The 22509-nt window shown below is 43.8% G+C and overlaps 1 protein-coding gene across 10 annotated transcripts in view; it reads left to right on the top strand.

The window, feature by feature from the left end:
• LOC128323068 (flavin-containing monooxygenase 5-like) overlaps positions 1-21913 on the top strand; it is an 80979-nt gene extending 59066 nt beyond the window's left edge. For 8 of the 10 annotated variants that reach the window (XM_053245644.1, XM_053245640.1, XM_053245638.1 and 5 more), the window contains 7 exons: positions 380-568; positions 8821-8983; positions 9323-9465; positions 10017-10216; positions 11231-11583; positions 13487-13559; positions 21153-21913. In XM_053245644.1, coding sequence (XP_053101619.1) covers positions 380-568; positions 8821-8983; positions 9323-9465; positions 10017-10216; positions 11231-11583; positions 13487-13559; positions 21153-21498 — 1467 coding nt within the window. In that variant the 3' untranslated portion in view covers positions 21499-21913. Of the gene's footprint in view, positions 1-379; positions 569-8820; positions 8984-9322; positions 9466-10016; positions 10217-11230; positions 11584-13455; positions 13560-21152 lie in introns of all 10 variants that reach the window. The other 2 variants (XM_053245647.1, XM_053245646.1) reach the window with 2 other exon arrangements.
• Positions 21914-22509: the final 596 nt, after the last annotated feature.

The following is a 22509-nucleotide window of genomic DNA, read 5'->3' as shown; positions in this document are numbered from 1 at the left end:
AGCAGTAACAGATCACAAGAAGGATGCCAGTCTGGAAAGAACCAGAGCCTATCATGTGCCTATTCTGCCATTTCACTTGTTGGAATGGCAAAAAGATTTCTGAGGAAAAACTGGTTCATATATTTCCAGAATACCATGGTTGCTGTGAATCTAGTGCTGCCTGTGTGCTTGCCTCTATGCCCTTGCAATGCCTTTTCAGTTTTGTACATTTGTGTATCATATATCTCCAGTGTTCCCTCCCACAAAGGATTTTCCAATGATTGGGGAAGAGGAACAAGGACATGTTTCTATATGAATCATGACCTACCTTTCTAATAAAATTGAACAAGGTGATGTACAAAACATTTATACAACAAAAGCGAAACCATGTTCCCTTCAGGAAGTTCCAGAAGAAGACCGGGCCAGCATTTACAAATCTGTGATCATCAACACCTCCAAGGAAATGATGTGCTTCAGTGACTTCCCCATCCCCGATGACTACCCCAACTACATGCACAACGCCAAGATCATGGACTATTTCCGGATGTATGCCAAGCATTTTGATCTTCTGAAGTACATTCGCTTCAGGGTAAGACAAGTAGGACTTGGCACTGTGAATGTCTATGTAAGCATGCTTCTTGACATGAAAGCTGCACCTGGGCAGAAGAGTTCTTGGCAAAGTAAGAACATAATCATAGCCTTTCATAATCAGATCAAGGGACTGTAATACATCTTGGGATTTACTAAAATATCCTGGGATGCTTTGCAGAAGGCTGTTGTCCTTCAGGATATCTTCTAGGAGGAAATCTCGGGAACTCCCTTCTCTGTAAGAAGTTTCTGTGTGTGCAAGAAATGTGAATCAATACTTTCATTAGCCATCTCTGGCTTCCCTTTGGCACCCAGGCTGCCAACTTTCTACCTGAGTAGGGGCATTGGTCCACTCATGTGCACACAAGTGAGGACATTTCTTTACAGTGAAGGTGCTGAAAGTTCTGTCAGAGATCATTAGTTCCTCTTACAGAGCTGCAAGCGTACCCTGTGAAGAGGGAATAGCTGTTAAAACATTTTGTGAACACAGATCCCATGTGTCTTCCTACAACTTGCTTATACCTATTGACTGGCATGAGATGCAGAGTTACACTTATCCAAACATTGTGTCCTGTGGCTGCTGCAGACTTTTAAGGCAGCTCCAACACTGTTTGGAATGGGCAGTAGTGCAAGCAAGAAGTAATGCTTCCATAGTCCCCCCGCCCCATTGTTGCAAACAGCAACTTTACCCATTATCGCATAGGGGGAACAATTCCCTATTGTTCTTCACAGTGTTGGGGCCGCCTTAGGGGTCCACAGCAGCCCCAGAGTGGATCATTACAGCTTTGTAACACTGTACATCATGGCAGCCACTGTTTCTTATTTACTGTTACAGACCAGGCCCGATTGGTATACCAAATATGCTCATTAACTAGTATACAAAATCAGGTCTGGCTTCAAGTTCTTTTATATGGTGACCCATGTTGGATCTGGGCGCAAGGAAGAAAGGAGATGCAAACCACTCCTGAAAGAGTTCAATGGGCTTTATTGAGTATATAAGACTAGCAACATAATCTAGCAAAGCAGAAAGCAGAACACTCTGTTAATATTAGCAACAGTATTTAAACAGAACATCTTGGTCAGTACCAATATATTCCACCCAGTGTGCCTAACTAAATTATGTGTGTGCAATTAAATCTTCCTAGAGCCTAGTACAGTTTAGATACAGGCGGAAAAGAGGGGGGGGAGGAAGGAAGGCTCAGGGCTGGCATAGTTTTGGGGTGATTAGTAGAGGGAAAAGGGGGAGGAGAGGGGAGCAGGGAAAGAGGAAGGGATGAGTGGATCCCAAGCAGCATATTATTTACCAGGAACCGAGGCTGGAGAGAGAAGAATCACTTCAGTTGAAGGAGTGAGGCGCTGGCGGAGACAGGAGCTGTGCAGTTGCTTCAGATCAGGCAGCTAGGGCAGCAGAACTCAGGCATTGCTGTAGTTTCTGTTCATGAACAGAGTTCCTGCTTAGCCCTGTAGCTTTAGCAGCAAACTCTGGGATCTTGTGAGCAGCTTTGCTGTAGGCAAAGATTGCTGAGCTCTCTGTCTCAAAAAGCCCCATTCTTTATAGTATATTTTCTCTTTGATCTATACAAATCTCATCTTTTCCTGGGTTCCCCAGAAGGGGTGACAAAGCTGTTACTTTCAGGACAATGTCTTTTAATCACTCAGGATATTGGCCAGTTCAGAGAATTCTGAATCTCATCTTCTGAAATCTGTGCACTCAGGAAGGGGGGGGGGAAGCAAGTGTTAGTGGAAAGACTAAATCTACAGGTGTTCTCCCAGGATGGAATTTCTATAGACAGTTGCTGTAATCCCCCTTGTAATCTTGTTCTATAGACAGTTGCATGCCCCCCTTGGAGTAATCCCCCTTGGGGCATGGCAGAGCCAATCATTGATAATGATTAGCATAGATTTCTTCCACAGACATTATCTGATAGTGAATTACATTTTAGCATATTGATTAGCTCAAGCCCAGCCTTTGTGCTATCTTAAGTATCCAGTTTCACAATGCAATGCTGGAATGTCTCACCCAGAGGCCGAGCAGGCATTTCACCCAGAGTTCAGGTGTGATTTCATCTCTTAATATAAACATGGAATCAGACACAGGTCTATATTCCAGGCCTATATTCCACAAACTTCTGAGTGGTGCACTACATATTCCCCCTCTTCTTATGCAGATTTTGCTCCAGGCAAAATTGCATAAGACAGACAATGCTTATGTCATAACTCATAGTTGCATGTTCACAAGACAGCAGTGGACAGTCTCAGTGGCTGTCCCTGCTTCTGTCAGTAGCTAACCCAGTAGGGTTTTTCAAAAACTTACCAGCAGATGCATCTTTAAAAAACAAAAAACAAATAAAAACATAACCTCAATATTGCTGTTGTGATCTAGAGTGTGGATCAGAGGTGTGCACCCCCTCTTGTCCAATTTCCTTTTGAGTACATCTCCCAGCTACATTTGCTGTAGTCACACAAGCACATGTCTGAGAGAGCATTTTATATGGCCAAATAATTTGCCAAGCATTTGCCTTCAAATGTGGCAGAGTTTACAACCTCACAGATCCCACAGCAATTGCCCTTTGTCCTTGGGGTCCCAGATCACAGGGGTCCACAGAGTGTGGTCCTGCAATCCAAGAGGCCAAGTGTTTTTAAACATTTAAATCATTGTGGCACCACCCAACAAACAATTCAAAACTACCCTCCATCAAATATACACCCAATCAATTATACATTCCTATAAACTCAACATGTAAGACTCTAGCATGAGGGCTAAACCCATAAGTATAACATAGGTAAACATGAATGCATATGTACCAATACATTTTGCAAAGGACTTCAGTGTTCAGTGTGCAAATTGGGCAGGGAGTTCAATAGAATGACCAGGCACAATGCCTTGGTCAGACATAATCTACTTCTGTCTGTCTCTCCCCCTCTGGGCTTCTTCTCTTGGCAAGCATTGGCAAACAATAGTTCCTGCTGACATCTATTGTTCAGTGTAGGTTGTGGGGGTTTCAGGTTTCAGGAACTGGGGTTCGTAGCAGTTGGGGTGCGCAGGCAGTCTGACTTGGGGTTCAGTTTGTGGCATAGGCGCAGCAGAGTGGGCAGGGTTCCTGAAATCAGGAGGGTCTTTGCATCTGGAGCAGTCCAGGCAGAATGGGTGTTCTACCCTCCAGGGTCGGTGTGCAGCAGGAAGCAGGAGGATCTTCAAGCTGTGCAATCCAGGCAGAGTGGGTGGCCAACCCTCCAGGGCTGTTGTGCCGCATCCATCAAGAGGAAATCAGCATGTCTCATCAAGGAACTGCATCCATCAGGAACAGGGTGTAGGGTGGTTAAAAACAATTCTTCCTTCAGTCTCAGTCCTTTCTCAGTCCATTCTTCTGTCTCTGCTTGCCATGGCCTCTCACAGATTGAACAAAGAGGGGAGTGGGGGGGAAAGCTCTAGCAAGCAGGCTGGGAATAGAGTTAGGGTTCAGGAGGAGTAACACTGAAGATAAAAGCAACGTGCAGATATTTGAAGCAAAAGCAGTGGGGGTGGTGCTCCCTGTTTCATCAATTATCTGCCCTTTGGATGCTGGTGTCTAGATGACCTTGACTAGATGCATCCTGAACTGGAACAGCTAGAGCTGTGCCAAGTTTTCCCCCTCTTGCTCCAAAAACAGCTGGAGCTGACATATTAGCTTGGGAATCTGCAATGCCAGGTTTCCCCCTCTGGCTCCGGAGGATCATGGTTCCTGTGATCTCTGGCTTTGCAAAATTTGCCTAAATGTCCTGCAGGGGGAGTGTGCCTTACTCAACCCCTCCTGGATCAATGGGTCTTTTATTTACACTACAGTTACTTCCTCCAGAGATCTCTTGAATGGATCTTCCTAGTTTGTTTCCCTCCTCTGCTAATTTAGTGATTTCACTTTTCTGACACAGCTCTCTTGTGCAAAGCGTGGTCTGGCTAGTGCTGTCCCTGAGATGTTTTATCTGCACTTTTGTACTTCCCAAACAACTGCTTTCAGGGGTGTTCAATTGACCCAATACCAACCCATCAACTTCCTGTTGTGATTGGACTGGGGCCAATTGGACTTCTCCAAACTTCTGGGTTTCTGCCAGTATGTCAGATGGGGACTCATACCCTTCACCAAACTGCTGTGCACATTCACAAGATTCAGCAAAGCTGTCTGGTTCCAATGCTGGCAACACTCTTTGTTGCAAACATTCCTCAGTGGCAGGGCCTGCCTTTGCAGAAGCCAGCCTATATTTCAAAGATTCCTCTGTTGGCAAAGCAGAAACAACTTTCTGCTGCACCAATTTTTTACTAACAGGGGCCATTCCAGCCTCTGCTTCTGTGGAAACCGACTTGGGAACCTGGCTCTTCCAGGATTCCTCCCCCTCTGCTATCGAGGCAGAGACAACTGGGCTGGCGTGCCCTGTTCCTATAAATTTCTCTCTCTGTGTTGGTGTGGTGGAACTGCCATCAGTCTTGGCCACACCCTGTTTCAAAGGCTCCTCTATACTATGTCTATTCTGATCCCAAGAAAATTTTCCCAAAAGATGCCAGTTTTCTTGGCTTTGCTCAGTATCTTCCCTGGCATCAGGGCACCCCTACAGGGCTACAGTGGGTGGAGGGGGAAAGTATGTCCCCGTTGTCTGCATCCCCGCCTGGGGTTGCATCCCGTAGCTGACTCCAGCTACTGTGGTGAATGGGTTGGTTGTTGGCATTGGGGCTGCTGGTGGGCAAGCTATCTGATTGTAATAGGCTGGGGCCACCTGGGCACTCTCAGTTATGGCTGCAATTGAAGCAGTCTGTGGGGAAGCCTTTTGTGACCTCTCTAGTGCCTCCACCTTGCTCAATATCTTATTTAGGGTTTGAGACAGGTTTGAGTCATGAGGTCCAGTATTTTCTCTAACAGCCTGCACTGCCCTTCCCTTCTCCTGATATCTTTCCGGGGGAACCCACACCTGGTTTTGAACTGGGCGGCTAGCCAGTTCCTCAACCCGGCACCTGAGATCTGCTGTGGCAGCCCCATCCCACCTTTCCATATCCTCTCCATAATCTCGAAGCGAAAACCAAAGCTTAGTCCTTTCAGACATTGGCTTTTGTAGGTGCCTTTCCTGATTATTGGATCCTTGGCTTTCTCTCTGAGTTGGGACAACCCCTCTCTTGTTGCTGTAGCTTACAGTCTCAGAGACTGCTGCCACTATGTGTTTACTGGGCTTTCCAGTTTCCTCAGGAGCTGGTTCAAAGCCATGCTGGCTGACAATACGCTGAACTAGCTCTAGCAGATTATTGAAAGTGCCTGGCTCATTCTCCCCTAGCAAGCCCACCTTTTCCTTGTACCATGGAAGGAGGATCATGGCTTTTAGATCCCTCACAGTCCAAGCAGCCTGGACAAGGGTGCCTGCCCCTGCTGGCACAGCCACTAGACCGGCCAGATATCTTCCCATTGCTGCTCTGTAGAGGAACTGTGTTGGGCATTCACCCCTCCTTTGCTTGGCCGTGACCGCGTGTTCCTGCATCGCCCCAGCCGGAAGTACCACAGCACACATGTCCCAGCATGCTCCCCATGTATCAAGGGTCTCTACACCTTGAACAATAGCTAGGTTTTGGGAGAACTTAGAAATGAGTTGGGCCTGTAAACCAGCTGGTGCAGCTGCACGGATCTTAAATCATGTTGAAGCCTAACTAGCCCCGCCATCCATTCAACAATGGTGTCTGGGCCTAATGGAACCATTGTTTTGGCTAGCTCCCTAGCCTCAACTAGGTCCATGTTCTTGACAGTGACAGCGGTTCCTTCTGGCTGCCCCTGCGCATCAAGCCTAGTAGTGACTGAGGAAGTAATCGCTGCTATAGGATTCACTTCCTGGGAGGCAGTGCGTTCTCGGGCTGGTCCCTCAATCGCTGCCACAGGCTCCCAGCTGGGATCGGGCTCTGCTCCCGTGATACTAGAGATCTGTAGGGTCTTCTGCTCTAGTTGTCTTTTTAGCTGCTGGACTTGAGAGTGACAATCACAAGGATTGTCCTTCCTGACTGGCTGGGGTTTTGGCAAGGAGAGTTCCTTTACTAGCTCTTTTAATCCTGGAATGGCCATGTTCTGTTTTTCTAGCTGTGCTACTTCCTCAGCCAATCTCTGATTGGAGAAATCTAAACTCCTAATATGGTCCTCCAGTCTGATTGAGTTCTTGCCTCAGAGCCATAGCTTCCTTGGTTTCACATACGCGCACTTTTTCTAGGGCAGCATCCCGCTACCTTTCCAAAGTAGCAATACATGCCTCCAAGTCTAGATTTACACTCTTAACTTGTGCAAGGAGCTCTTCATTCTTGTCTATGAGTGTTCTAATTTTTCCATCTTTATGGTCTTGTTTCTCTAACTGCTTATGTAGAAAAACTCTGAGGATAGTAACTGCTGCTGCTTTTCTCTCTTTTTTATCTGGACACTGCCTGCTGCAGTATTCCTCAAAGAGAGCCCTACAGTCTTCAAGTTCTGAAAGTTTCTGCCTAACAAAATCTAAATTTGGAAAGGGTGAAGGTCCAAATTCTTCTAAGGCTGCTTCCCACTTTCCCTTCTTGGGTCCCAGAAAGGCGCCACTAAATTCACTTCCCTCCCAGGATTCAGGTTTGGATCTGCTCTCTTTCTCTTTACGCTTCCAGAAAGCCATGGTGTCACCAAATCCTGCCGACTACGCCATTTAATGTTACAGACCAGGCCCGATTGGTATACCAAATATGCTCATTAACTAGTATACAAAATCAGGTCTGGCTTCAAGTTCTTTTATATGGTGACCCATGTTGGATCTGGGCGCAAGGAAGAAAGGAGATGCAAACCACTCCTGAAAGAGTTCAATGGGCTTTATTGAGTATATAAGACTAGCAACATAATCTAGCAAAGCAGAAAGCAGAACACTCTGTTAATATTAGCAACAGTATTTAAACAGAACATCTTGGTCAGTACCAATATATTCCACCCAGTGTGCCTAACTAAATTATGTGTGTGCAATTAAATCTTCCTAGAGCCTAGTACAGTTTAGATACAGGCGGAAAAGAGGGGGGGGAGGAAGGAAGGCTCAGGGCTGGCATAGTTTTGGGGTGATTAGTAGAGGGAAAAGGGGGAGGAGAGGGGAGCAGGGAAAGAGGAAGGGATGAGTGGATCCCAAGCAGCATATTATTTACCAGAAACCGAGGCTGGAGAGAGAAGAATCACTTCAGTTGAAGGAGTGAGGCGCTGGCGGAGACAGGAGCTGTGCAGTTGCTTCAGATCAGGCAGCTAGGGCAGCAGAACTCAGGCATTGCTGTAGTTTCTGTTCATGAACAGAGTTCCTGTTTAGCCCCGTAGCTTTAGCAGCAAACTCTGGGATCTTGTGAGCAGCTTTGCTGTAGGCAAAGATTGCTGAGCTCTCTGTCTCAAAAAGCCCCATTCTTTATAGTGTATTTTCTCTTTGATCTATACAAATCTCATCTTTTCCTGGGTTCCCCAGAAGGGGTGACAAAGCTGTTACTTTCAGGACAATGTCTTTTAATCACTCAGGATATTGGCCAGTTCAGAGAATTCTGAATCTCATCTTCTGAAATCTGTGCACTCAGGAAGGGGGGGGGGGAAGCAAGTGTTAGTGGAAAGACTAAATCTACAGGTGTTCTCCCAGGATGGAATTTCTATAGACAGCAACTGAGTAATCCCCCTTGGGGCATGGCAGAGCCAATCATTGATAATGATTAGCATAGATTTCTTCCACAGACATTATCTGATAGTGAGTTACATTTTAGCATATTGATTAGCTCAAGCCCAGCCTTTGTGCTATCTTAAGTATCCAGTTTCACAATGCAATGCTGGAATGTCTCACCCAGAGGCCGAGCAGGCATTTCACCCAGAGTTCAGGTGTGATTTCATCTCTTAATATAAACATGGAATCAGACACAGGTCTATATTCCAGGCCTATATTCCACAAACTTCTGAGTGGTGCACTACATTACCTACATCTTGAAAAAAGGTAAATCCAAATTTACCCATGGAATTAAATCAAGAGTTGCCTCTTAATGTGGCATCTAGAACCGTTTGCTCAAAAAGGAAAAATCTAAGGGCTGACCCTAACCTTGTTTACTGGGAAATCACTCCATCCTAAGGAAATCGATTTAGGAATGCAGCCCTTTGGCATCTAGAAATATATGTTTGGAGATATATCTCCTGAGGTAGAAACTGATATCTCAGAAGTAAATCCTTGTTCTTTTGAATGTTGTTTCCGTATCTCTCACTCATTCTCTTGCTAACTCCTTGCTTTCAGACTAAAGTGTGCAGTGTAGCGAGGCGCCCAGACTTCTCTAGCACTGGTCAGTGGGATGTTGTCACAGAGACCGACGGAAAGCAGGAATCATCAGTCTTTGATGCAATTCTGGTTTGCACTGGCCACCACACTAATGCCCACCTGCCACTGGATAGCTTCCCAGGTATGGTCTGGAGACATCAATGTAGTGACTCTTCTCTTCTCAGCACCCTTTGTGCCCAAGTCACTCAGAGCAGAATTTGGTAATGGATATCACAGTCTGGACTTAATTTGTCTTCAATTATGTCCATCTTTTCCTTTCCTTTCCCTTTCCTTTCCTTCTTTCTTTCTGCAGCGGTGAGGGGGAGACAAGCTTTGTGCTGATTGGTTGTCCACACACTGTGGCGCAGTTTGTGTTGCAGTGTTGAACTTCCAAGTACAATAATTCACTGGAGTGCTAGGCCTGGTGTATAAAACACATCAACACAACCTGATCTTGAACAATTTGGCTATTTGCTTACAGGAATAGAGAAATTCAAAGGCCGCTACATTCACAGCCGTGATTACAAGAGTCCTGATGAGTTTACAGGGAAAAGAGTCATTGTGATCGGCATCGGGAACTCGGGTGGAGACCTAGCTGTGGAGATCAGCCACACAGCACAGCAGGTTTGGCTCTATATTGCTTGGCATGATCGTCCCAAGATTACTCAAAGAAACCTCCTAATCCAGCTGAAGGGAAGCTTCAAGTGGGTTACTGCAAGGCCTGATATTTGTTAACATTTTTATCAGTGACTTAGATGAAGAACTGTAGGAAATTCCCTTCACATTTTACAGATGACACAAATTGGGAGGAACAGCTCAGAAGACAGGAATAAAATTCAGAATGACATTCTGGCATTCTGCACAGTGTTAGAACTGTGTAACAGAAGCTTTGTCGATGGAAGACTCCGCAGTGCAGCTCTGTGCAGCATGTTGCTGGGCACGGAAATGTGGGCAGCCCCCAGGGGCATATTTCTATGTGGGCAAACAAGCCTTTTGCATGGAGGGGAGAGAATCCAAAACCATGCCTGCATCCCAGGAGAAAAGCCTGCAGGGCAGCCAGTTTACTTGCTCCTTGAAAAGGTGGAGCTCTTGCTTCACCCTCATTAGGCTGCACAACATGTCAGCTATGGGTTTATTCACTTAAATAATTTTCTCTTTTTCTTTGCTTTGCCCAGGTCTTCCTCAGCACTCGTCGGGGGGCGTGGGTACTGAATCGTGTCGGTGATGAAGGCTATCCGGCGGATATGTTGCTTTCCACACGGTCTTATCAGTTGCTCAAGAATCTCTTCACAACATCCATGGTGAATCAGTGGGTGGAGAGCAAAGTAAATTCCAGATTCAACCATTCTCACTATGGTTTGAAGCCTAAACACAGGTATTGCAAATGCACAGCAATGCACAATTGTCTGGGCAGAATGCTGAATTCCTAGATGCCAGCTACCAAGCTGTGACCTGAGCTCTTTATAAAAATATAAGGCATTATTCTTAAGGCCTAACTACACATTTTCACATATATGTGATGTGATGTAGATGCCAACGAGAACAGGCCTGCCTGTTATTGCTGGAATAGGGATAACTCTGCCTCAGAATTGCCAGGAGCAGTTCAGACAGCAGGCTTTACCATGAGTTTACTGCCAGGCTTTACTGTGAGTTTGAAGGTCCCCCCCCCCAACGATGCAAAAAATGGATTTTTTTACCCCGGATATAAATCAGGCTACACTCTAATGTGCCATGAAAAACCCGAATCGTGTGTGAAATGCTCCCCCATAGCTGGCAGGGACTGCTAATTTGGCCGATATGTGAATGCACACACTCCATTCTGGAGAAGCTGCGAACTAAACAACCTGTATGAAAAAGCTCCTGGTGGCATCAGAGAATGCTGCAAAGAAGTGTGTAAGAACTGGCTGACAGCCCCCCCTGGAAACTCATGGCCCAAGGCATTTGATCCCCCCCCCACCCGTCCCAATGCCTGTTCCATTGTAGCTACATGCCTTGTACTCTACTATTCCACTTTTCCACTTCCACTATTTCGTTTCAAATAACAATGATTAGTAGTAGTAGTTCATGCAATATGAATATTTTAGATGCTTTATGGAAAGCAAAGATGGTTGAGCCAAAAGCATGTCTCAGTTTAGGACAAAAGGGGAAAGGAAGGAACTGGGATTTTAGTTATTAATGTTTCAGACTCAATGTTTTTAAAGTAATTTTTATATCCAAGGAAAGGATACTAATACCTCCACTCAAAGAGTTTTTTCAAATAATGATTTTAACACCATAAATATGCAGTTGTTACTCAGTTGTAATCTTACTATCTTTCTTCTAGGCAGTACTTCTGATGAAAGGATGCTCATGCTCATTTGTATTATTTTTTCCTTTTTACATTTTTCAGGTTTTTTAGTCAGCATCCAACCATCAATGATGAGCTCCCAAACAAAATAATTTCTGGCAAAGTGTTAATGAAACCAAACGTCAGTGAATTTACTGAAACTGCTGCCATCTTTGAAGACGGATCCAAGGAAGAAGATATAGATTTTGTTATCTTTGCCACAGGATACAGTTTCTCTTTTCCCTTCCTTGGGAACAATGTTAGAGTCACTGAGAACCAGATCTCCCTATATAAATTTGTCTTCCCTCCTCATCTGGAGAAGCCCACTCTGGCTATCATTGGTCTTATCCAACCACTAGGTGCCATAATGCCCATTGCAGAACTGCAGATTCGCTGGGCTACACATGTGTTTAAGGGTAAGTATTAGGGATGTGCATGAATCGTTTTTTTTAAATTTGTACCCAGTTTTTCTGAATCTGAATCCAAATCAATTTGGAGCAAAAAAGGGGTTCCAGGGACAAAGGAATGAGGTGGGTGGTAGTGCCCAGTGGGTGGAAGCTACCACCTAAATTTCAAAGAAATTGGGCAATGGGCTGATTTTTAAAAGATTTTTTAAGTTCATGCGTCTTTAAGCTTTTCCCCATAGGGAATAATAGGGATTTCAGCAGCCTTATAGCTCCATGTGAGGGGCACCAGGGTGGCCCAGAGTGGGTTGTGATGGGTGGTAGTGCCCAATGGGTGCAAGGAAGCTACCACCCATATTTCAAAGAAATTGGGCAAAGGGGTAATTTTTAAAAGATTTTTGAAGTTCATGCATCTTTAAGCTTTTTCCCATAGGGAATACTGGGGATTTTATCAGCCCTAGTTATAAATCCGGGGAGGGGAAGCACCAGGGTGGCCCAGAGCAGGTTGTGCTGGGTGGTAGTGCCCAATGGGTGCAAGGAAGCTACTACCCATATTTCAAATAAATTGGGCAAAGGGGTGTTCTTTGTTTTTTTTATTTTTGAAGTTGTTGTTATTATTATATTACTATTAATAATAATGATGATGATGAAGTTATTGTTATTATTATTAAGTTGGCATGTCTTTGTGGCAGATTCATGCAGAAAAGGGGTTTCGGGGGCAGAAGAGTGGGTCAGGTGGTAGTGCCCCAATAGGTGCCTGCTACCAACTAGATTTCAAATAAATTGGTGAAAGGGGTGATTTTTGAAGTTAGTGTGTCTTTAAGCTTTCCCCCCATAGGGAATAATGGGGAATTCCAGCAGCCCCATAACTCCACTTGGGGGGCACCAGGGTGGCCTGGAGCAGGTTCTGGTGTAGTGCACATAGAGAGCCAACCACCCCCAAAACAACAAGCCCATGCAGCACTGTGTTTTGTTGTTTTTAATGTCTGAGATGTTCTGAGAGTAGGTTCTCTGGTAGGAAATGAGAGAATCTCACATTACCACCCACCACAACCCGCTCTGGGCCACCCTGGTGTTGTGCCCCCCATGTGGAGCTGCAAGGCTGCTGAAATCCCCATTATTCCCTGTGGGAAAAGGCTTAAAGATGTGCCAACTTCAAAAATTATTTAAAAATCACCCCATTGCCCAATTTCTTTAAAATTTGGGTGGTAGTTTTTACCCATTGGGCACTACCACCCAACCCACTTTGGCCACAAAATGGCGGTCTGAATCTCTGAATTTTTCAGGTCCGAATCTGGAGTGATATGTTTTGTACCTGATCTGGGTAATTCTGCACAGGGGTGATTTGTTTTGCCTACAAATCGCCCAAATTTGGCCAGATTCTGGTACAGATCATTTTGTACCTGAATCAGTTTGCACTTCCCTAGTAAGTATTTGCCTCCTGAATGTTGCTGAACTATACTTCATGAATTAATATAGGAGCAAACTTCATGAGCTATGATTACAAATGGACATTGGCTGGATGTGACTATTATTTATTTCTGGTGCTAAATGCATTTAATGTAACTCAGCAGTCCTGGTTGATGGAAATGGAGTAGCATTCGATGTTACCAATCAAATGCTGCCTTTGAGAGGCAGCATCAATCCCTGAGCAGCCTCGTTATTGATTCGGACTCACCTTTTCTACTAAAATCTCAAAAATATTATTCCACGGGGCAATCAAAGATTAGTCATGTATGCAGAGAACCTAGCTCCCAGATCCATTAAAGAGAATTCCAGCTGACCAGGATGAAATAATTGTGGTTTTAGTAAACAAGGCCTCATAATAGCACAAGGACTTTCTCAAAGAATGCCTCTTGTCTTCATTTCTCCTGTTCCTCACAGCGTTGCCTCTTCACCTTTGCCTGTTTTCTAGGGCTTGCAAAATTACCATCAATAAATGAGATGATCTCAGATATTATCAAGAAGAAAGCATCTATGGCTAAACGGTACATGCTTTAATCTGCCCATTAACCTAATCTGAATTGTCAAATTGGATGCCACTATTCTAGAACTACTCTTTCTTCCCAGAATGGTTATTATTAAATGATAATGTGGATAAACTGCCAGGATGAAAATGGAAAATAACTGGCTTTTCATGATAAAAGAATTAAAAGTGTTAGCTATTCATAATCAAACGAACGAACGAATGAATGAATGAATAAGAACAGAGCACTTGGGATACAGGAGCAAAAAACTAATTTTCACATAGCAGCTGTGTAAACTCTTTTTAAAATCAGTTAAAAGGTTTTGAACTACAGCCACAGAAAATGTGTTTACTCCGCAGCGGGGAGAAGAAAAAAGAAAGTTGCTCTGCAACTAGCTGAACTAGTAATGCAGGTAGACCTATTACTTGCTTCACTGTACTTCAAGTTGATACAAAGAAGTTTGCTCTCTTGGCAAAATAGGGTGGAAATAGGACTGTGAATGGTTATAACTCCAATTACTTACTAAAGCCATGTGAAGCAGCATTGATTTGATTCAAGGCTAGCTTGGCATTTTGAAGATCTCTGCTTTGCTTCAGCCTGGTTTGAAGTTGTTGCTTTGATCTGTGGCTAAGGCTTCACCTATCCCCCACACCTTACTACTCTGCCCTGTACTACTTACTGAGCATGAAAAGAAGACAGGCTGACTTTACTTTTATTTGACTCCCAGTGCAGTGACGGAGCAGTCCCTGTGTGACTTTACTTTGAAAAAGATACTTCTAGACTGGACTGATTTGATTTAAATCAAATTGATTTAAATCATGGTTTCAGTTGCTTCACAAAAGGACTTAATTTTAATGATTTAAATCACTAGTCAGGAAGATTCTATTTAATCATCATTTTCTAGTAAAAGTACATTCAAAGTAGATGTGGGTTCCATTTTTAGGACGTAGGTGCACACTATAATCTCTCTATATATTTCTCTAAGGCGTATCTGTCGCTAATCCCATGTGTGGCAGCTCTCGTGAGAGTTTGTGAGCGAGTTGCCGGCAGGGCAAGAGGAAGGTGGCGGGGGGTGGGGGACGACAGCGGTGGACGAGGGAAGAAAATGGCGGCAGCGGGTGGGCAAGGAAGAAAATGGTGGTGGCGGGTGGGAAGGGAAAGAAAACAGTGGTGGCAGGGAGGGTAACTAGAAGCACAGATGCTCTGCGCCCGGCCCAGCTTGTATGTGTGTATTTAACATATTTCTATACAGCCTAAAACTTGCGTCTTTGGGCAGTTTACAATTAAAATCATTTAAACATTAAAATCCATTAAAACCCAACATTAAAAGTATTAAAAATATAAATCTAATTAAAAGCCTGGGTGAATAAATATGTCTTCAGTGCCTTTTTAAAAGTTGCCAGAGATGAGGAGGCTCTTATTTTAACAGAGTGCACATTCAAAAGCCCAGGGGTAGCAACAGAGAAGGCTTGTGCCCGGGTTGCCGCCAGGCGAGCTGGTGGCAACTGCATACAAATCTCTCCAGATGATCTGAACAGGCGATGGGACTCATGGTGAAGAAGACATTCTCTTAAATACCCAGGACCTAAGCTGTTTAGGACTTTATAAATAAAAACCAGCACCTTGTATTTTGCCCAGAAACCTATCAGCAGCCAGTGTAGTTCTTTCAACACAGGAGTAATATGGTCTCTTCTAGATGTCCCAGAGACCAACCTGGCTGCCACATTCTGGACCAACTGCAGTTTCCGGACTATGTACAAAGGCAGCCCCACATAGAGCGCATTGCAGTAGTCCAGCCTAGAGGTTACCAGCATATGTACCACTGTTCTGATAGGGGCACACATCTCATAATCCCGTTTCATTCAGGCAACCAGGCCTTGCATTTCTTTGTTGCACTGTTTGTATTTTGCATGCATGCCTGTCTTATCCACAGGTACAGGAACTTCATTAAAATATTCCCAAATAGAGTCTCTCTTACGGCCTGCTGCCATGATAGGTGTTTCTCTGCTACAGAGATACACTCAGAAAAAGTTTCCTCAGAACTGCATGAATATGTTCTGTTCACTTCTGGTTTCACTTTCTATTCCCTTCCCCTATCCCTTGCATTTATATCCAGAATCTTCCTTCTTACTCAGATCTACTCCATCCCCCCACCCCAAATCCTCTATTCATTCATTGTCCGCCTTTAGCCCAGTTCAGTTGTACAGTTGTCTGTACACTTCTACACATGTTTATGTAAATACCTGTACCTGTGTTCATTTTAAAAAAGAACCTCTATATAGTACTGGCCCTTCAAATGCATGGCACAGATAGGAAGTGTACTTTTGTACCTGTGTTCAGCATAACATGTGAATGACTGTACCAGCGTTCACTGTACACTCATTGTATGAGAGTTGAACATAATGTGTGAATGGGCTTAATGGCTTTGCACTTTTAGAGAGAGGGCCAAGGGCTTGACCACCTGCAGAATAGGATTGATCAGGTCTGTTATCTCTCATCCTCATATACTGCTGTTCATAGAATATAATTAAAAGTTATGATTAACATTCCTGATGATATCTTTGACTTAGGTTCTATTATTTTTTATTAATTTTTTTTAATTATTATTATTATTATTATTATTATTATTATTATTATTATTATATTCATAAAATAAAATTTAAATTAAAAAATTCAATTTTTTGATTTTTATTTTTAACCATTGATTTTAATCAACCCTGCTTCTAAAAAACTCCCCCCGTTCTTCTTTCCCTATGGTCTTGATAAAAGTACAGGGTATCTTGGGAATTATAGTCTTTTCAGAGGCTGCTGGTAATGACTCTGAAATACAAAAGGAACTATAATCCCCAAGATACCCTGCACCTTTCCTAGGACTACAGGGAAAGAAGAAAGTCTTCCAGAAGCTTTCCTACTCATAGGTTCCAGCTCTTGGGGTAAATGTTGAGCGGATCCACTTCGAATTACACTCGTGGTATGAGGGAAGCAGCTCTTCTCTTCTGCTCTCGGGTTTTCTTTTTGTGCAGGTTCACATTGCATTCCTCTGTGTTTTCCTTCTAGCCGAGGGAAGGACTGAGAGAGTGTGTGTGTGTTTGGGAGCTCCATAGGGAGAAACACAGTTTTGCCTTCAATGCCTCATGTCCTAGACTGAGAGCATTTGTATACACTAACAGATTTCTTCTCTTTTTGCCAACACATGCATGGTGTGCTTTACATCAGTTTGTTGGTAAAGCCTCTTTTTAAACCAGTGAAAATCTTAAGCAAGCAGACTAATGTTGTTCAAAAAAGTCAACTTGAGTTTAGTTTAGTATTTATTTACGGTCTTTGACCAAATGCTACAACACATTTACATTTACAAAAAGAGAAAACAAAACATACTTTCAGCAAATTTAAAACATTAAATAAAAACCAGTTAATCACTTAAAATGGAATACATGTGCATATTGTAGCTTCCCAGAAGCCTCAGAGACTCTATTCCTTTGAGGGCCATAATCTTGAGGCCACATAACAAAACTTGGCTACTGTGGCAGAAGTTGATATATCCTTGTCTTCTAATAAGTACGTTACCACCAGGTTGTCATCTTTTCCATTCAGATCTTTTAATAATGGACCAATTAGTTGATGTCTTATGTCCTGATATATAGGCCATTTCAATAAAATGTGGGCCATAGTTTCAACCGCCTGATCGCAAGGACATGTCCTTTCTTCATAGGGTAATTTTGCGTATTTCCCGTACAGTAAAGCCGATGGGAAAACGTGAAACCTAGCCCTAGAGAAGGCCCATCTAAATTTTCTTAAGGTGATCGTAAATAAGTATGCTGCTGGAGTAAGATCCGCCTTAGCATAGATTGATTTGTAGAAAAGCGGTAAGCTGGCCTTCTCAGTTTGCAAATCTATGTCTATCAATCTCTGTCTCACTAGTCTATGGGCTGTGTTTTCGCCAGCCTCCAGCAGTAGGGCAAGAGATAGTCCACTCTGACTAAGTTTGTCTGTTACCTTCCTACTCCAGGATGATTGTGGCTCAACTGATAAGAATTTAGGAATTAATCCCATTGGATAAAGATGGAGTTTAATCCAGTAAAATATTCTTATTAGCCATGCCCTGGATTCCAATTTGAGTAGGCCCACCTCCCGGCGGACTGCCACATTGGGCACACAATTAGGTATGCCAAATAGCGTTCTCAAAAAACCTGTTTGGATTTTTTCAAGTTCATTAAAGTTAGAATATGACCCCAATTGTGTCCCATAAAGAAGTTGAGGGACTACTTTGGCCGTGTAAAGTTTAATGGCAGCTGGAATGTAATGTCACCCCTGAAACCAAAAAAATCTCAGTATAGCTGTAATACTGCGTTTGGCCTTATCTACAACAGATCTGATATGGGCAGTTTTATGGCCATTGAACTGAAAAACTACCCCTAGGTATTTAAACTGCTTTATCTGGTCTATTCTACGGCCATCGATTGACCAGTTGAAGCTACGATTTTTTGTACTAAAATGGAGAATCTTTGTTTTGGTGTAATTTATTACTAGCTGCGCTTCTTTACTGTAATCGGCCAGCACTCCCAGAGCTTTCTTTAAACCTATTCTGGTTTCCGACAGGATCACCGCATCATCGGCGTACATAAGAATAGATAGATATTTATCAGCCAGTTGGGGGGCATGTGTATCCATACCTTGTAGCCGCTGGATTAAGCCATTCACATAGAAATTAAATTAAAAAGGGGCTAATATGCCGCCCTGTCTGACTCCCTTTTTGGTGGGTATTTTCTTTGAGAGATGACCCATGTAATCAAGAGAGAGTTGAGTTTTCATGAAGTCTATGAATTAATAACAATAGCCTCCTGTCAATTGATGTTTGAAACAGTTTTGCCCAAAGAATGCCTCTTGAAATAGAGTCAAATGCCATCTGAAAATCAATGAAAGCAGCATAAAGTGGGGTTTTCCTTTATATGCACATATTTTTCGATTAAATGTTGCAACACAATGCAGTGGTCCAACACTGACCTACCTGGTCTGAACCCTGCTTGTTCCTGTTCTAAAATGCCCTCCTGGTCCATCCATTCACAAAGTTTAACACACAGATGTTTTGCGTAGAGTTTACTAATTACGCTAAGCAGACTTATTGGTCTATAGTTCATAGGGTCGTCCCATACTCCTTTTTTGTGGATCGGGACAACAACCGCAAGCTCCCAATCTTTAGGAATATGGGCCATACGGTCAATGTATGTAAACAAGGCTGCCAAAATTGGGGCCCACCAATCTATATTAGATAACAAAAAATCTGGGGAAATGAAATCATTACCCGGTGATTTCCCTCTCTTTAGCTGTGTAATTAGACATTTAACTTCATGAGTTGTAACCGAGGGCCAATGTGACAAAAAAGTCAAAGAGATATCCAATGGCAGGGAAGGTATTGGTTCACTATACAATGCCGCAAAATGGTTCTCCCATTGATCAGCCGAAATGGGAATATGTCTATAGGGGTAAACTTGAGAATACACAGAGGTTTTGTAACTAAAACATTCAAAGAGTTTGCTTCCTGAAAACTGGGTTTTCCACTCTTCACATCTAGGCAAGACAGTTCTCTTTGCATTTGTAAAGAGTGCTTTCTTCTTATCATGTTAATGATTATGTAAAGACTCTAGTCAGTGCTTCTCCCTGGCATTTGCTGAGGGTATTCAGAAAAACTCACTTAAAACCAGGATTTTAAAAACTGGGAAATACATCAGGATAAGCTAGAATTAGGAAAACAAAGCCCAATTTGTGTGGGGAGCTTCCAAAGATCTTGAATGGACTTCGGGGTAACTTTAGCTGGTGTGTGAACGCACACTCTCTCTTCTGGAGTAGATTTGCAGTAACAGCCCTGTGTGGAAACCCTCCAGGAAGTTTTTCACACAGCCCTTTGACTCACATCTCTTCCAGAATGGAAGGATGCATTCACATATTGGCCATATTTACCCCGAAGTCCCTGCAGGTTATCGGGGAGCAGTTCACACACGATTTGGGTTTTTCACTGCGCATTAAGAGTGTAGCCCAATTTATATCCGGGGTAAAAATATCCACTATTTGTGTCAGTTTTGGGGGCACAACTTCAAGTTCGCAGTAAATAGAATTACCATGCCCACCGGAATTTTGGGTTTCACACGGATTTTAAGTATTTCACCCAGATAGCTTAACCCACCCAGATTTCAGATTTCTTTTTTTAAAAGGGTGGGGGAGCTAAGCTCTAGAAGCAGAGTTATGGAGCAAAACATTCAGTCACTATTCTGCTCAAAAATTATTTTCAAGCCAATTTACATAATATGCAAATTAGGCACCCAGTTTTGGAAAGCCGGAATATGGCAGCCCTAGCAGTAAAGCCTCCCTGTAAACTCATGGTAAAGTCTGCTGTGTGTAAAAAATCCCTGGTGTGTCTTTTTCAGAGTCAAGGTATGCAACCACTGCTCCCTGTACAAGTTCCCTTGTCCAAGCTGTGCAACTATGTTGCAAGGAAAACAAAAGTAAAACCAGCCTGTCTCTTGCCTGTGGCAGGGTTTGGGGGTATAGTGAGGCAGGGGGAGCGGCCAAAACTTAAAGCAGCCAAATTGAAACCAGTCAAACCAGGCTGAACTGACCTTTTTTTAGTTTTGGCTCCGATTCAATCACTAAAGCTTTGCACAGGCCTGCTACTTACAAGTCTCAGCCATTGGGAATGGAGAGAACTTTAATGAACCTCAGGACAACTTGCAGCCAATCCCAAGGAAGACCTCAGAAGAAAAGCAGGAAAGACTGTGTGGGTTCTGCTGAGGAAGCATTTTCTTATGTTGCCGTTCCATTAATTTGAACCTTATTCAAAACACATACAATTAAACCACCAAAAAGCTTGTGCCCTATGGCCACCACTGACACATATAGGCCTGTGGAAGGGAAGCTGCCACCGCCACTGCCACCCACCATACCTGACTTTTATCCCCTGGAGCCTGCCTGGAGCTGCTCACCCCAGGGCTTTGCTCACTTATCTCCCTCCACAGTGGATCTGACTGGATAATTCAACTTCATTTCTGAAATTCAACTCCCCACGCATGGTCATAACGTGACCTAAGGTGGCAGTGGCACTAGGAGCAATACTAACATTTTATTCTCTCCTCCTGCCCCCTGTTTTTAACATTACTTTACCACTGACCACTAGGGAAGTGGGAATGTAAAGAAGGAAAAGCTCTGTCATGAGACAAGTGAGGGGAGCCTTCCATAATTGTTGTTCTGTGCACTTGCATATCAGAAGCTAATGCAAAACATCTAGCTAGCACAATATGGAGAAGGAAGTGGCAGAATTCAGAGCAAAAGAAAGAGAAACAGAAATGTAAAATATTAAAAGTGGGCCCTATCTTGAAAATTGGGATGAAAGCTGAGTTTGGAGTAAGGAAATGTTTAAGGCCATCTCTGCACTGGGCCCAAGCACTCCCTGTGGGAGTTAAATTTACCCATGGAATTGTAATCCCTCTTTTTCTCTGAAGTTGAGCTATGATCAGATTAACAGCATTGGGGAGAAAATATCAATACCCCCTCCAATTTTCTTCAGAATATGCTGTGGTTTTCTCTCCAGCAGCAAACAAAACTTATGCCTCTACTTTCTTTCAGGTATGTGCAGAGTCAACGCCACACTATCCAAGTGGACTACATTGAATACATGGACGAATTGGCCTCTTTGATCGGTGTAAAGCCCAACATAGGGCCTCTGTTCCTCACAGATCCAAAGCTGGCCTGGGAAGTTTTCTTTGGGCCATGCACGCCATACCAGTACCGCCTTCAAGGACCAAACAAATGGGATGGGGCCAGGAAAGCTATACTTACACAGCATGACCGGGTTCTGAAACCTTTGAGAACCAGGTCCACTGACGACTCAGCTGGTAACAACCTGGTGCCCTTCTTGTTGAAGTTGGCTGGTCTTGTTGCTTTAGTTCTTGTAATTTGTGCTTATTTTTAAGAGCTAACGATCCATATTGTTAAATATCAAGAGGAATTAGGTTAAACCTAATCTTTTGGTTCCTTTTGGTTTCACCTTTTAAACTTAGTGGTTGATATCCTGACTAATAAGAATGTGCACAGAACCGCGGAGCTGCAGTCCGGCACTGGGGTGGGGGTTCCTTTAAGGGAGGGGGGAGGGTGTACATACCCCTCCTGCCACTTTCCTCCCACCAGCATGCATTTTTTAGGAAGCATTTGGGGCGGCAGGATACCTCCCTGCTGCCCCTTTGCCCTCTCAGCAGCAAAAGGCTTCAGAAAGCTTTTTGTGCATATGCACGTCGCACACGCATGTCACGCGGAGACATGGCGCACGCGTGTGCACATTGCGGAGATGTGACGTGCATGCTCAAAAGGCTTTCTGAAGCCTTTTGCTTCTGAGAGGAGGAAGGGGCAGCAGGGAGGTATCTTGCCGCCCCAAATGCTTCCTAAAAATGCACGCTGATAAGTATAAGTATAAGTAACCCTCCCCCCACCCTTAAAGGAACACACCCACCCCATGGCGTCGAACCACGAACCGCCCCATGTTCGGACCAGTCCGGAGGCCTGTAGAATGGCCTCTGGACCGGTCTGTGCACATCACTACTGACTAATACTGCAGAGGTGCTATGTGCACAGCACCTCCACAGCATTTAGTCACCCAGAGTCCTTCTCAGGCAATTTTTGCTGATCTTCCCTTGGCACACCTTAACACTCCTAAATATGTCCCTGAGGGCTGAGTTATCCCCAGTGACACATTTAGAGGTGTTAAAGAGCACTTAACAGTGAAGAAGAGAATGGTGGAAATTGCTTCTTCCTTGCACATCCGGTGGGACTCTGGATGATTCAAAACCGTGGAGGCGCTTTGCCTCCACAGCGTTATTCAGGATGTCAGCTAGTGTCGTCTATTATTCATCTTCTTTTAGTCCATACTCAGATTTCTGTGGAAAGCCTTTCCACATCCATTCCCTGAATGGCTTATTTTTACTGTGGG

The sequence above is a fragment of the Hemicordylus capensis genome, chromosome 4 (assembly GCF_027244095.1).
Source record: "Hemicordylus capensis ecotype Gifberg chromosome 4, rHemCap1.1.pri, whole genome shotgun sequence".
Classification (NCBI taxonomy): Eukaryota; Metazoa; Chordata; class Lepidosauria; order Squamata; family Cordylidae; genus Hemicordylus; species Hemicordylus capensis.
The sequence above is the reverse complement of the archived record's forward strand: the minus strand, read 5'-3'. Positions and strand labels throughout refer to the sequence as shown.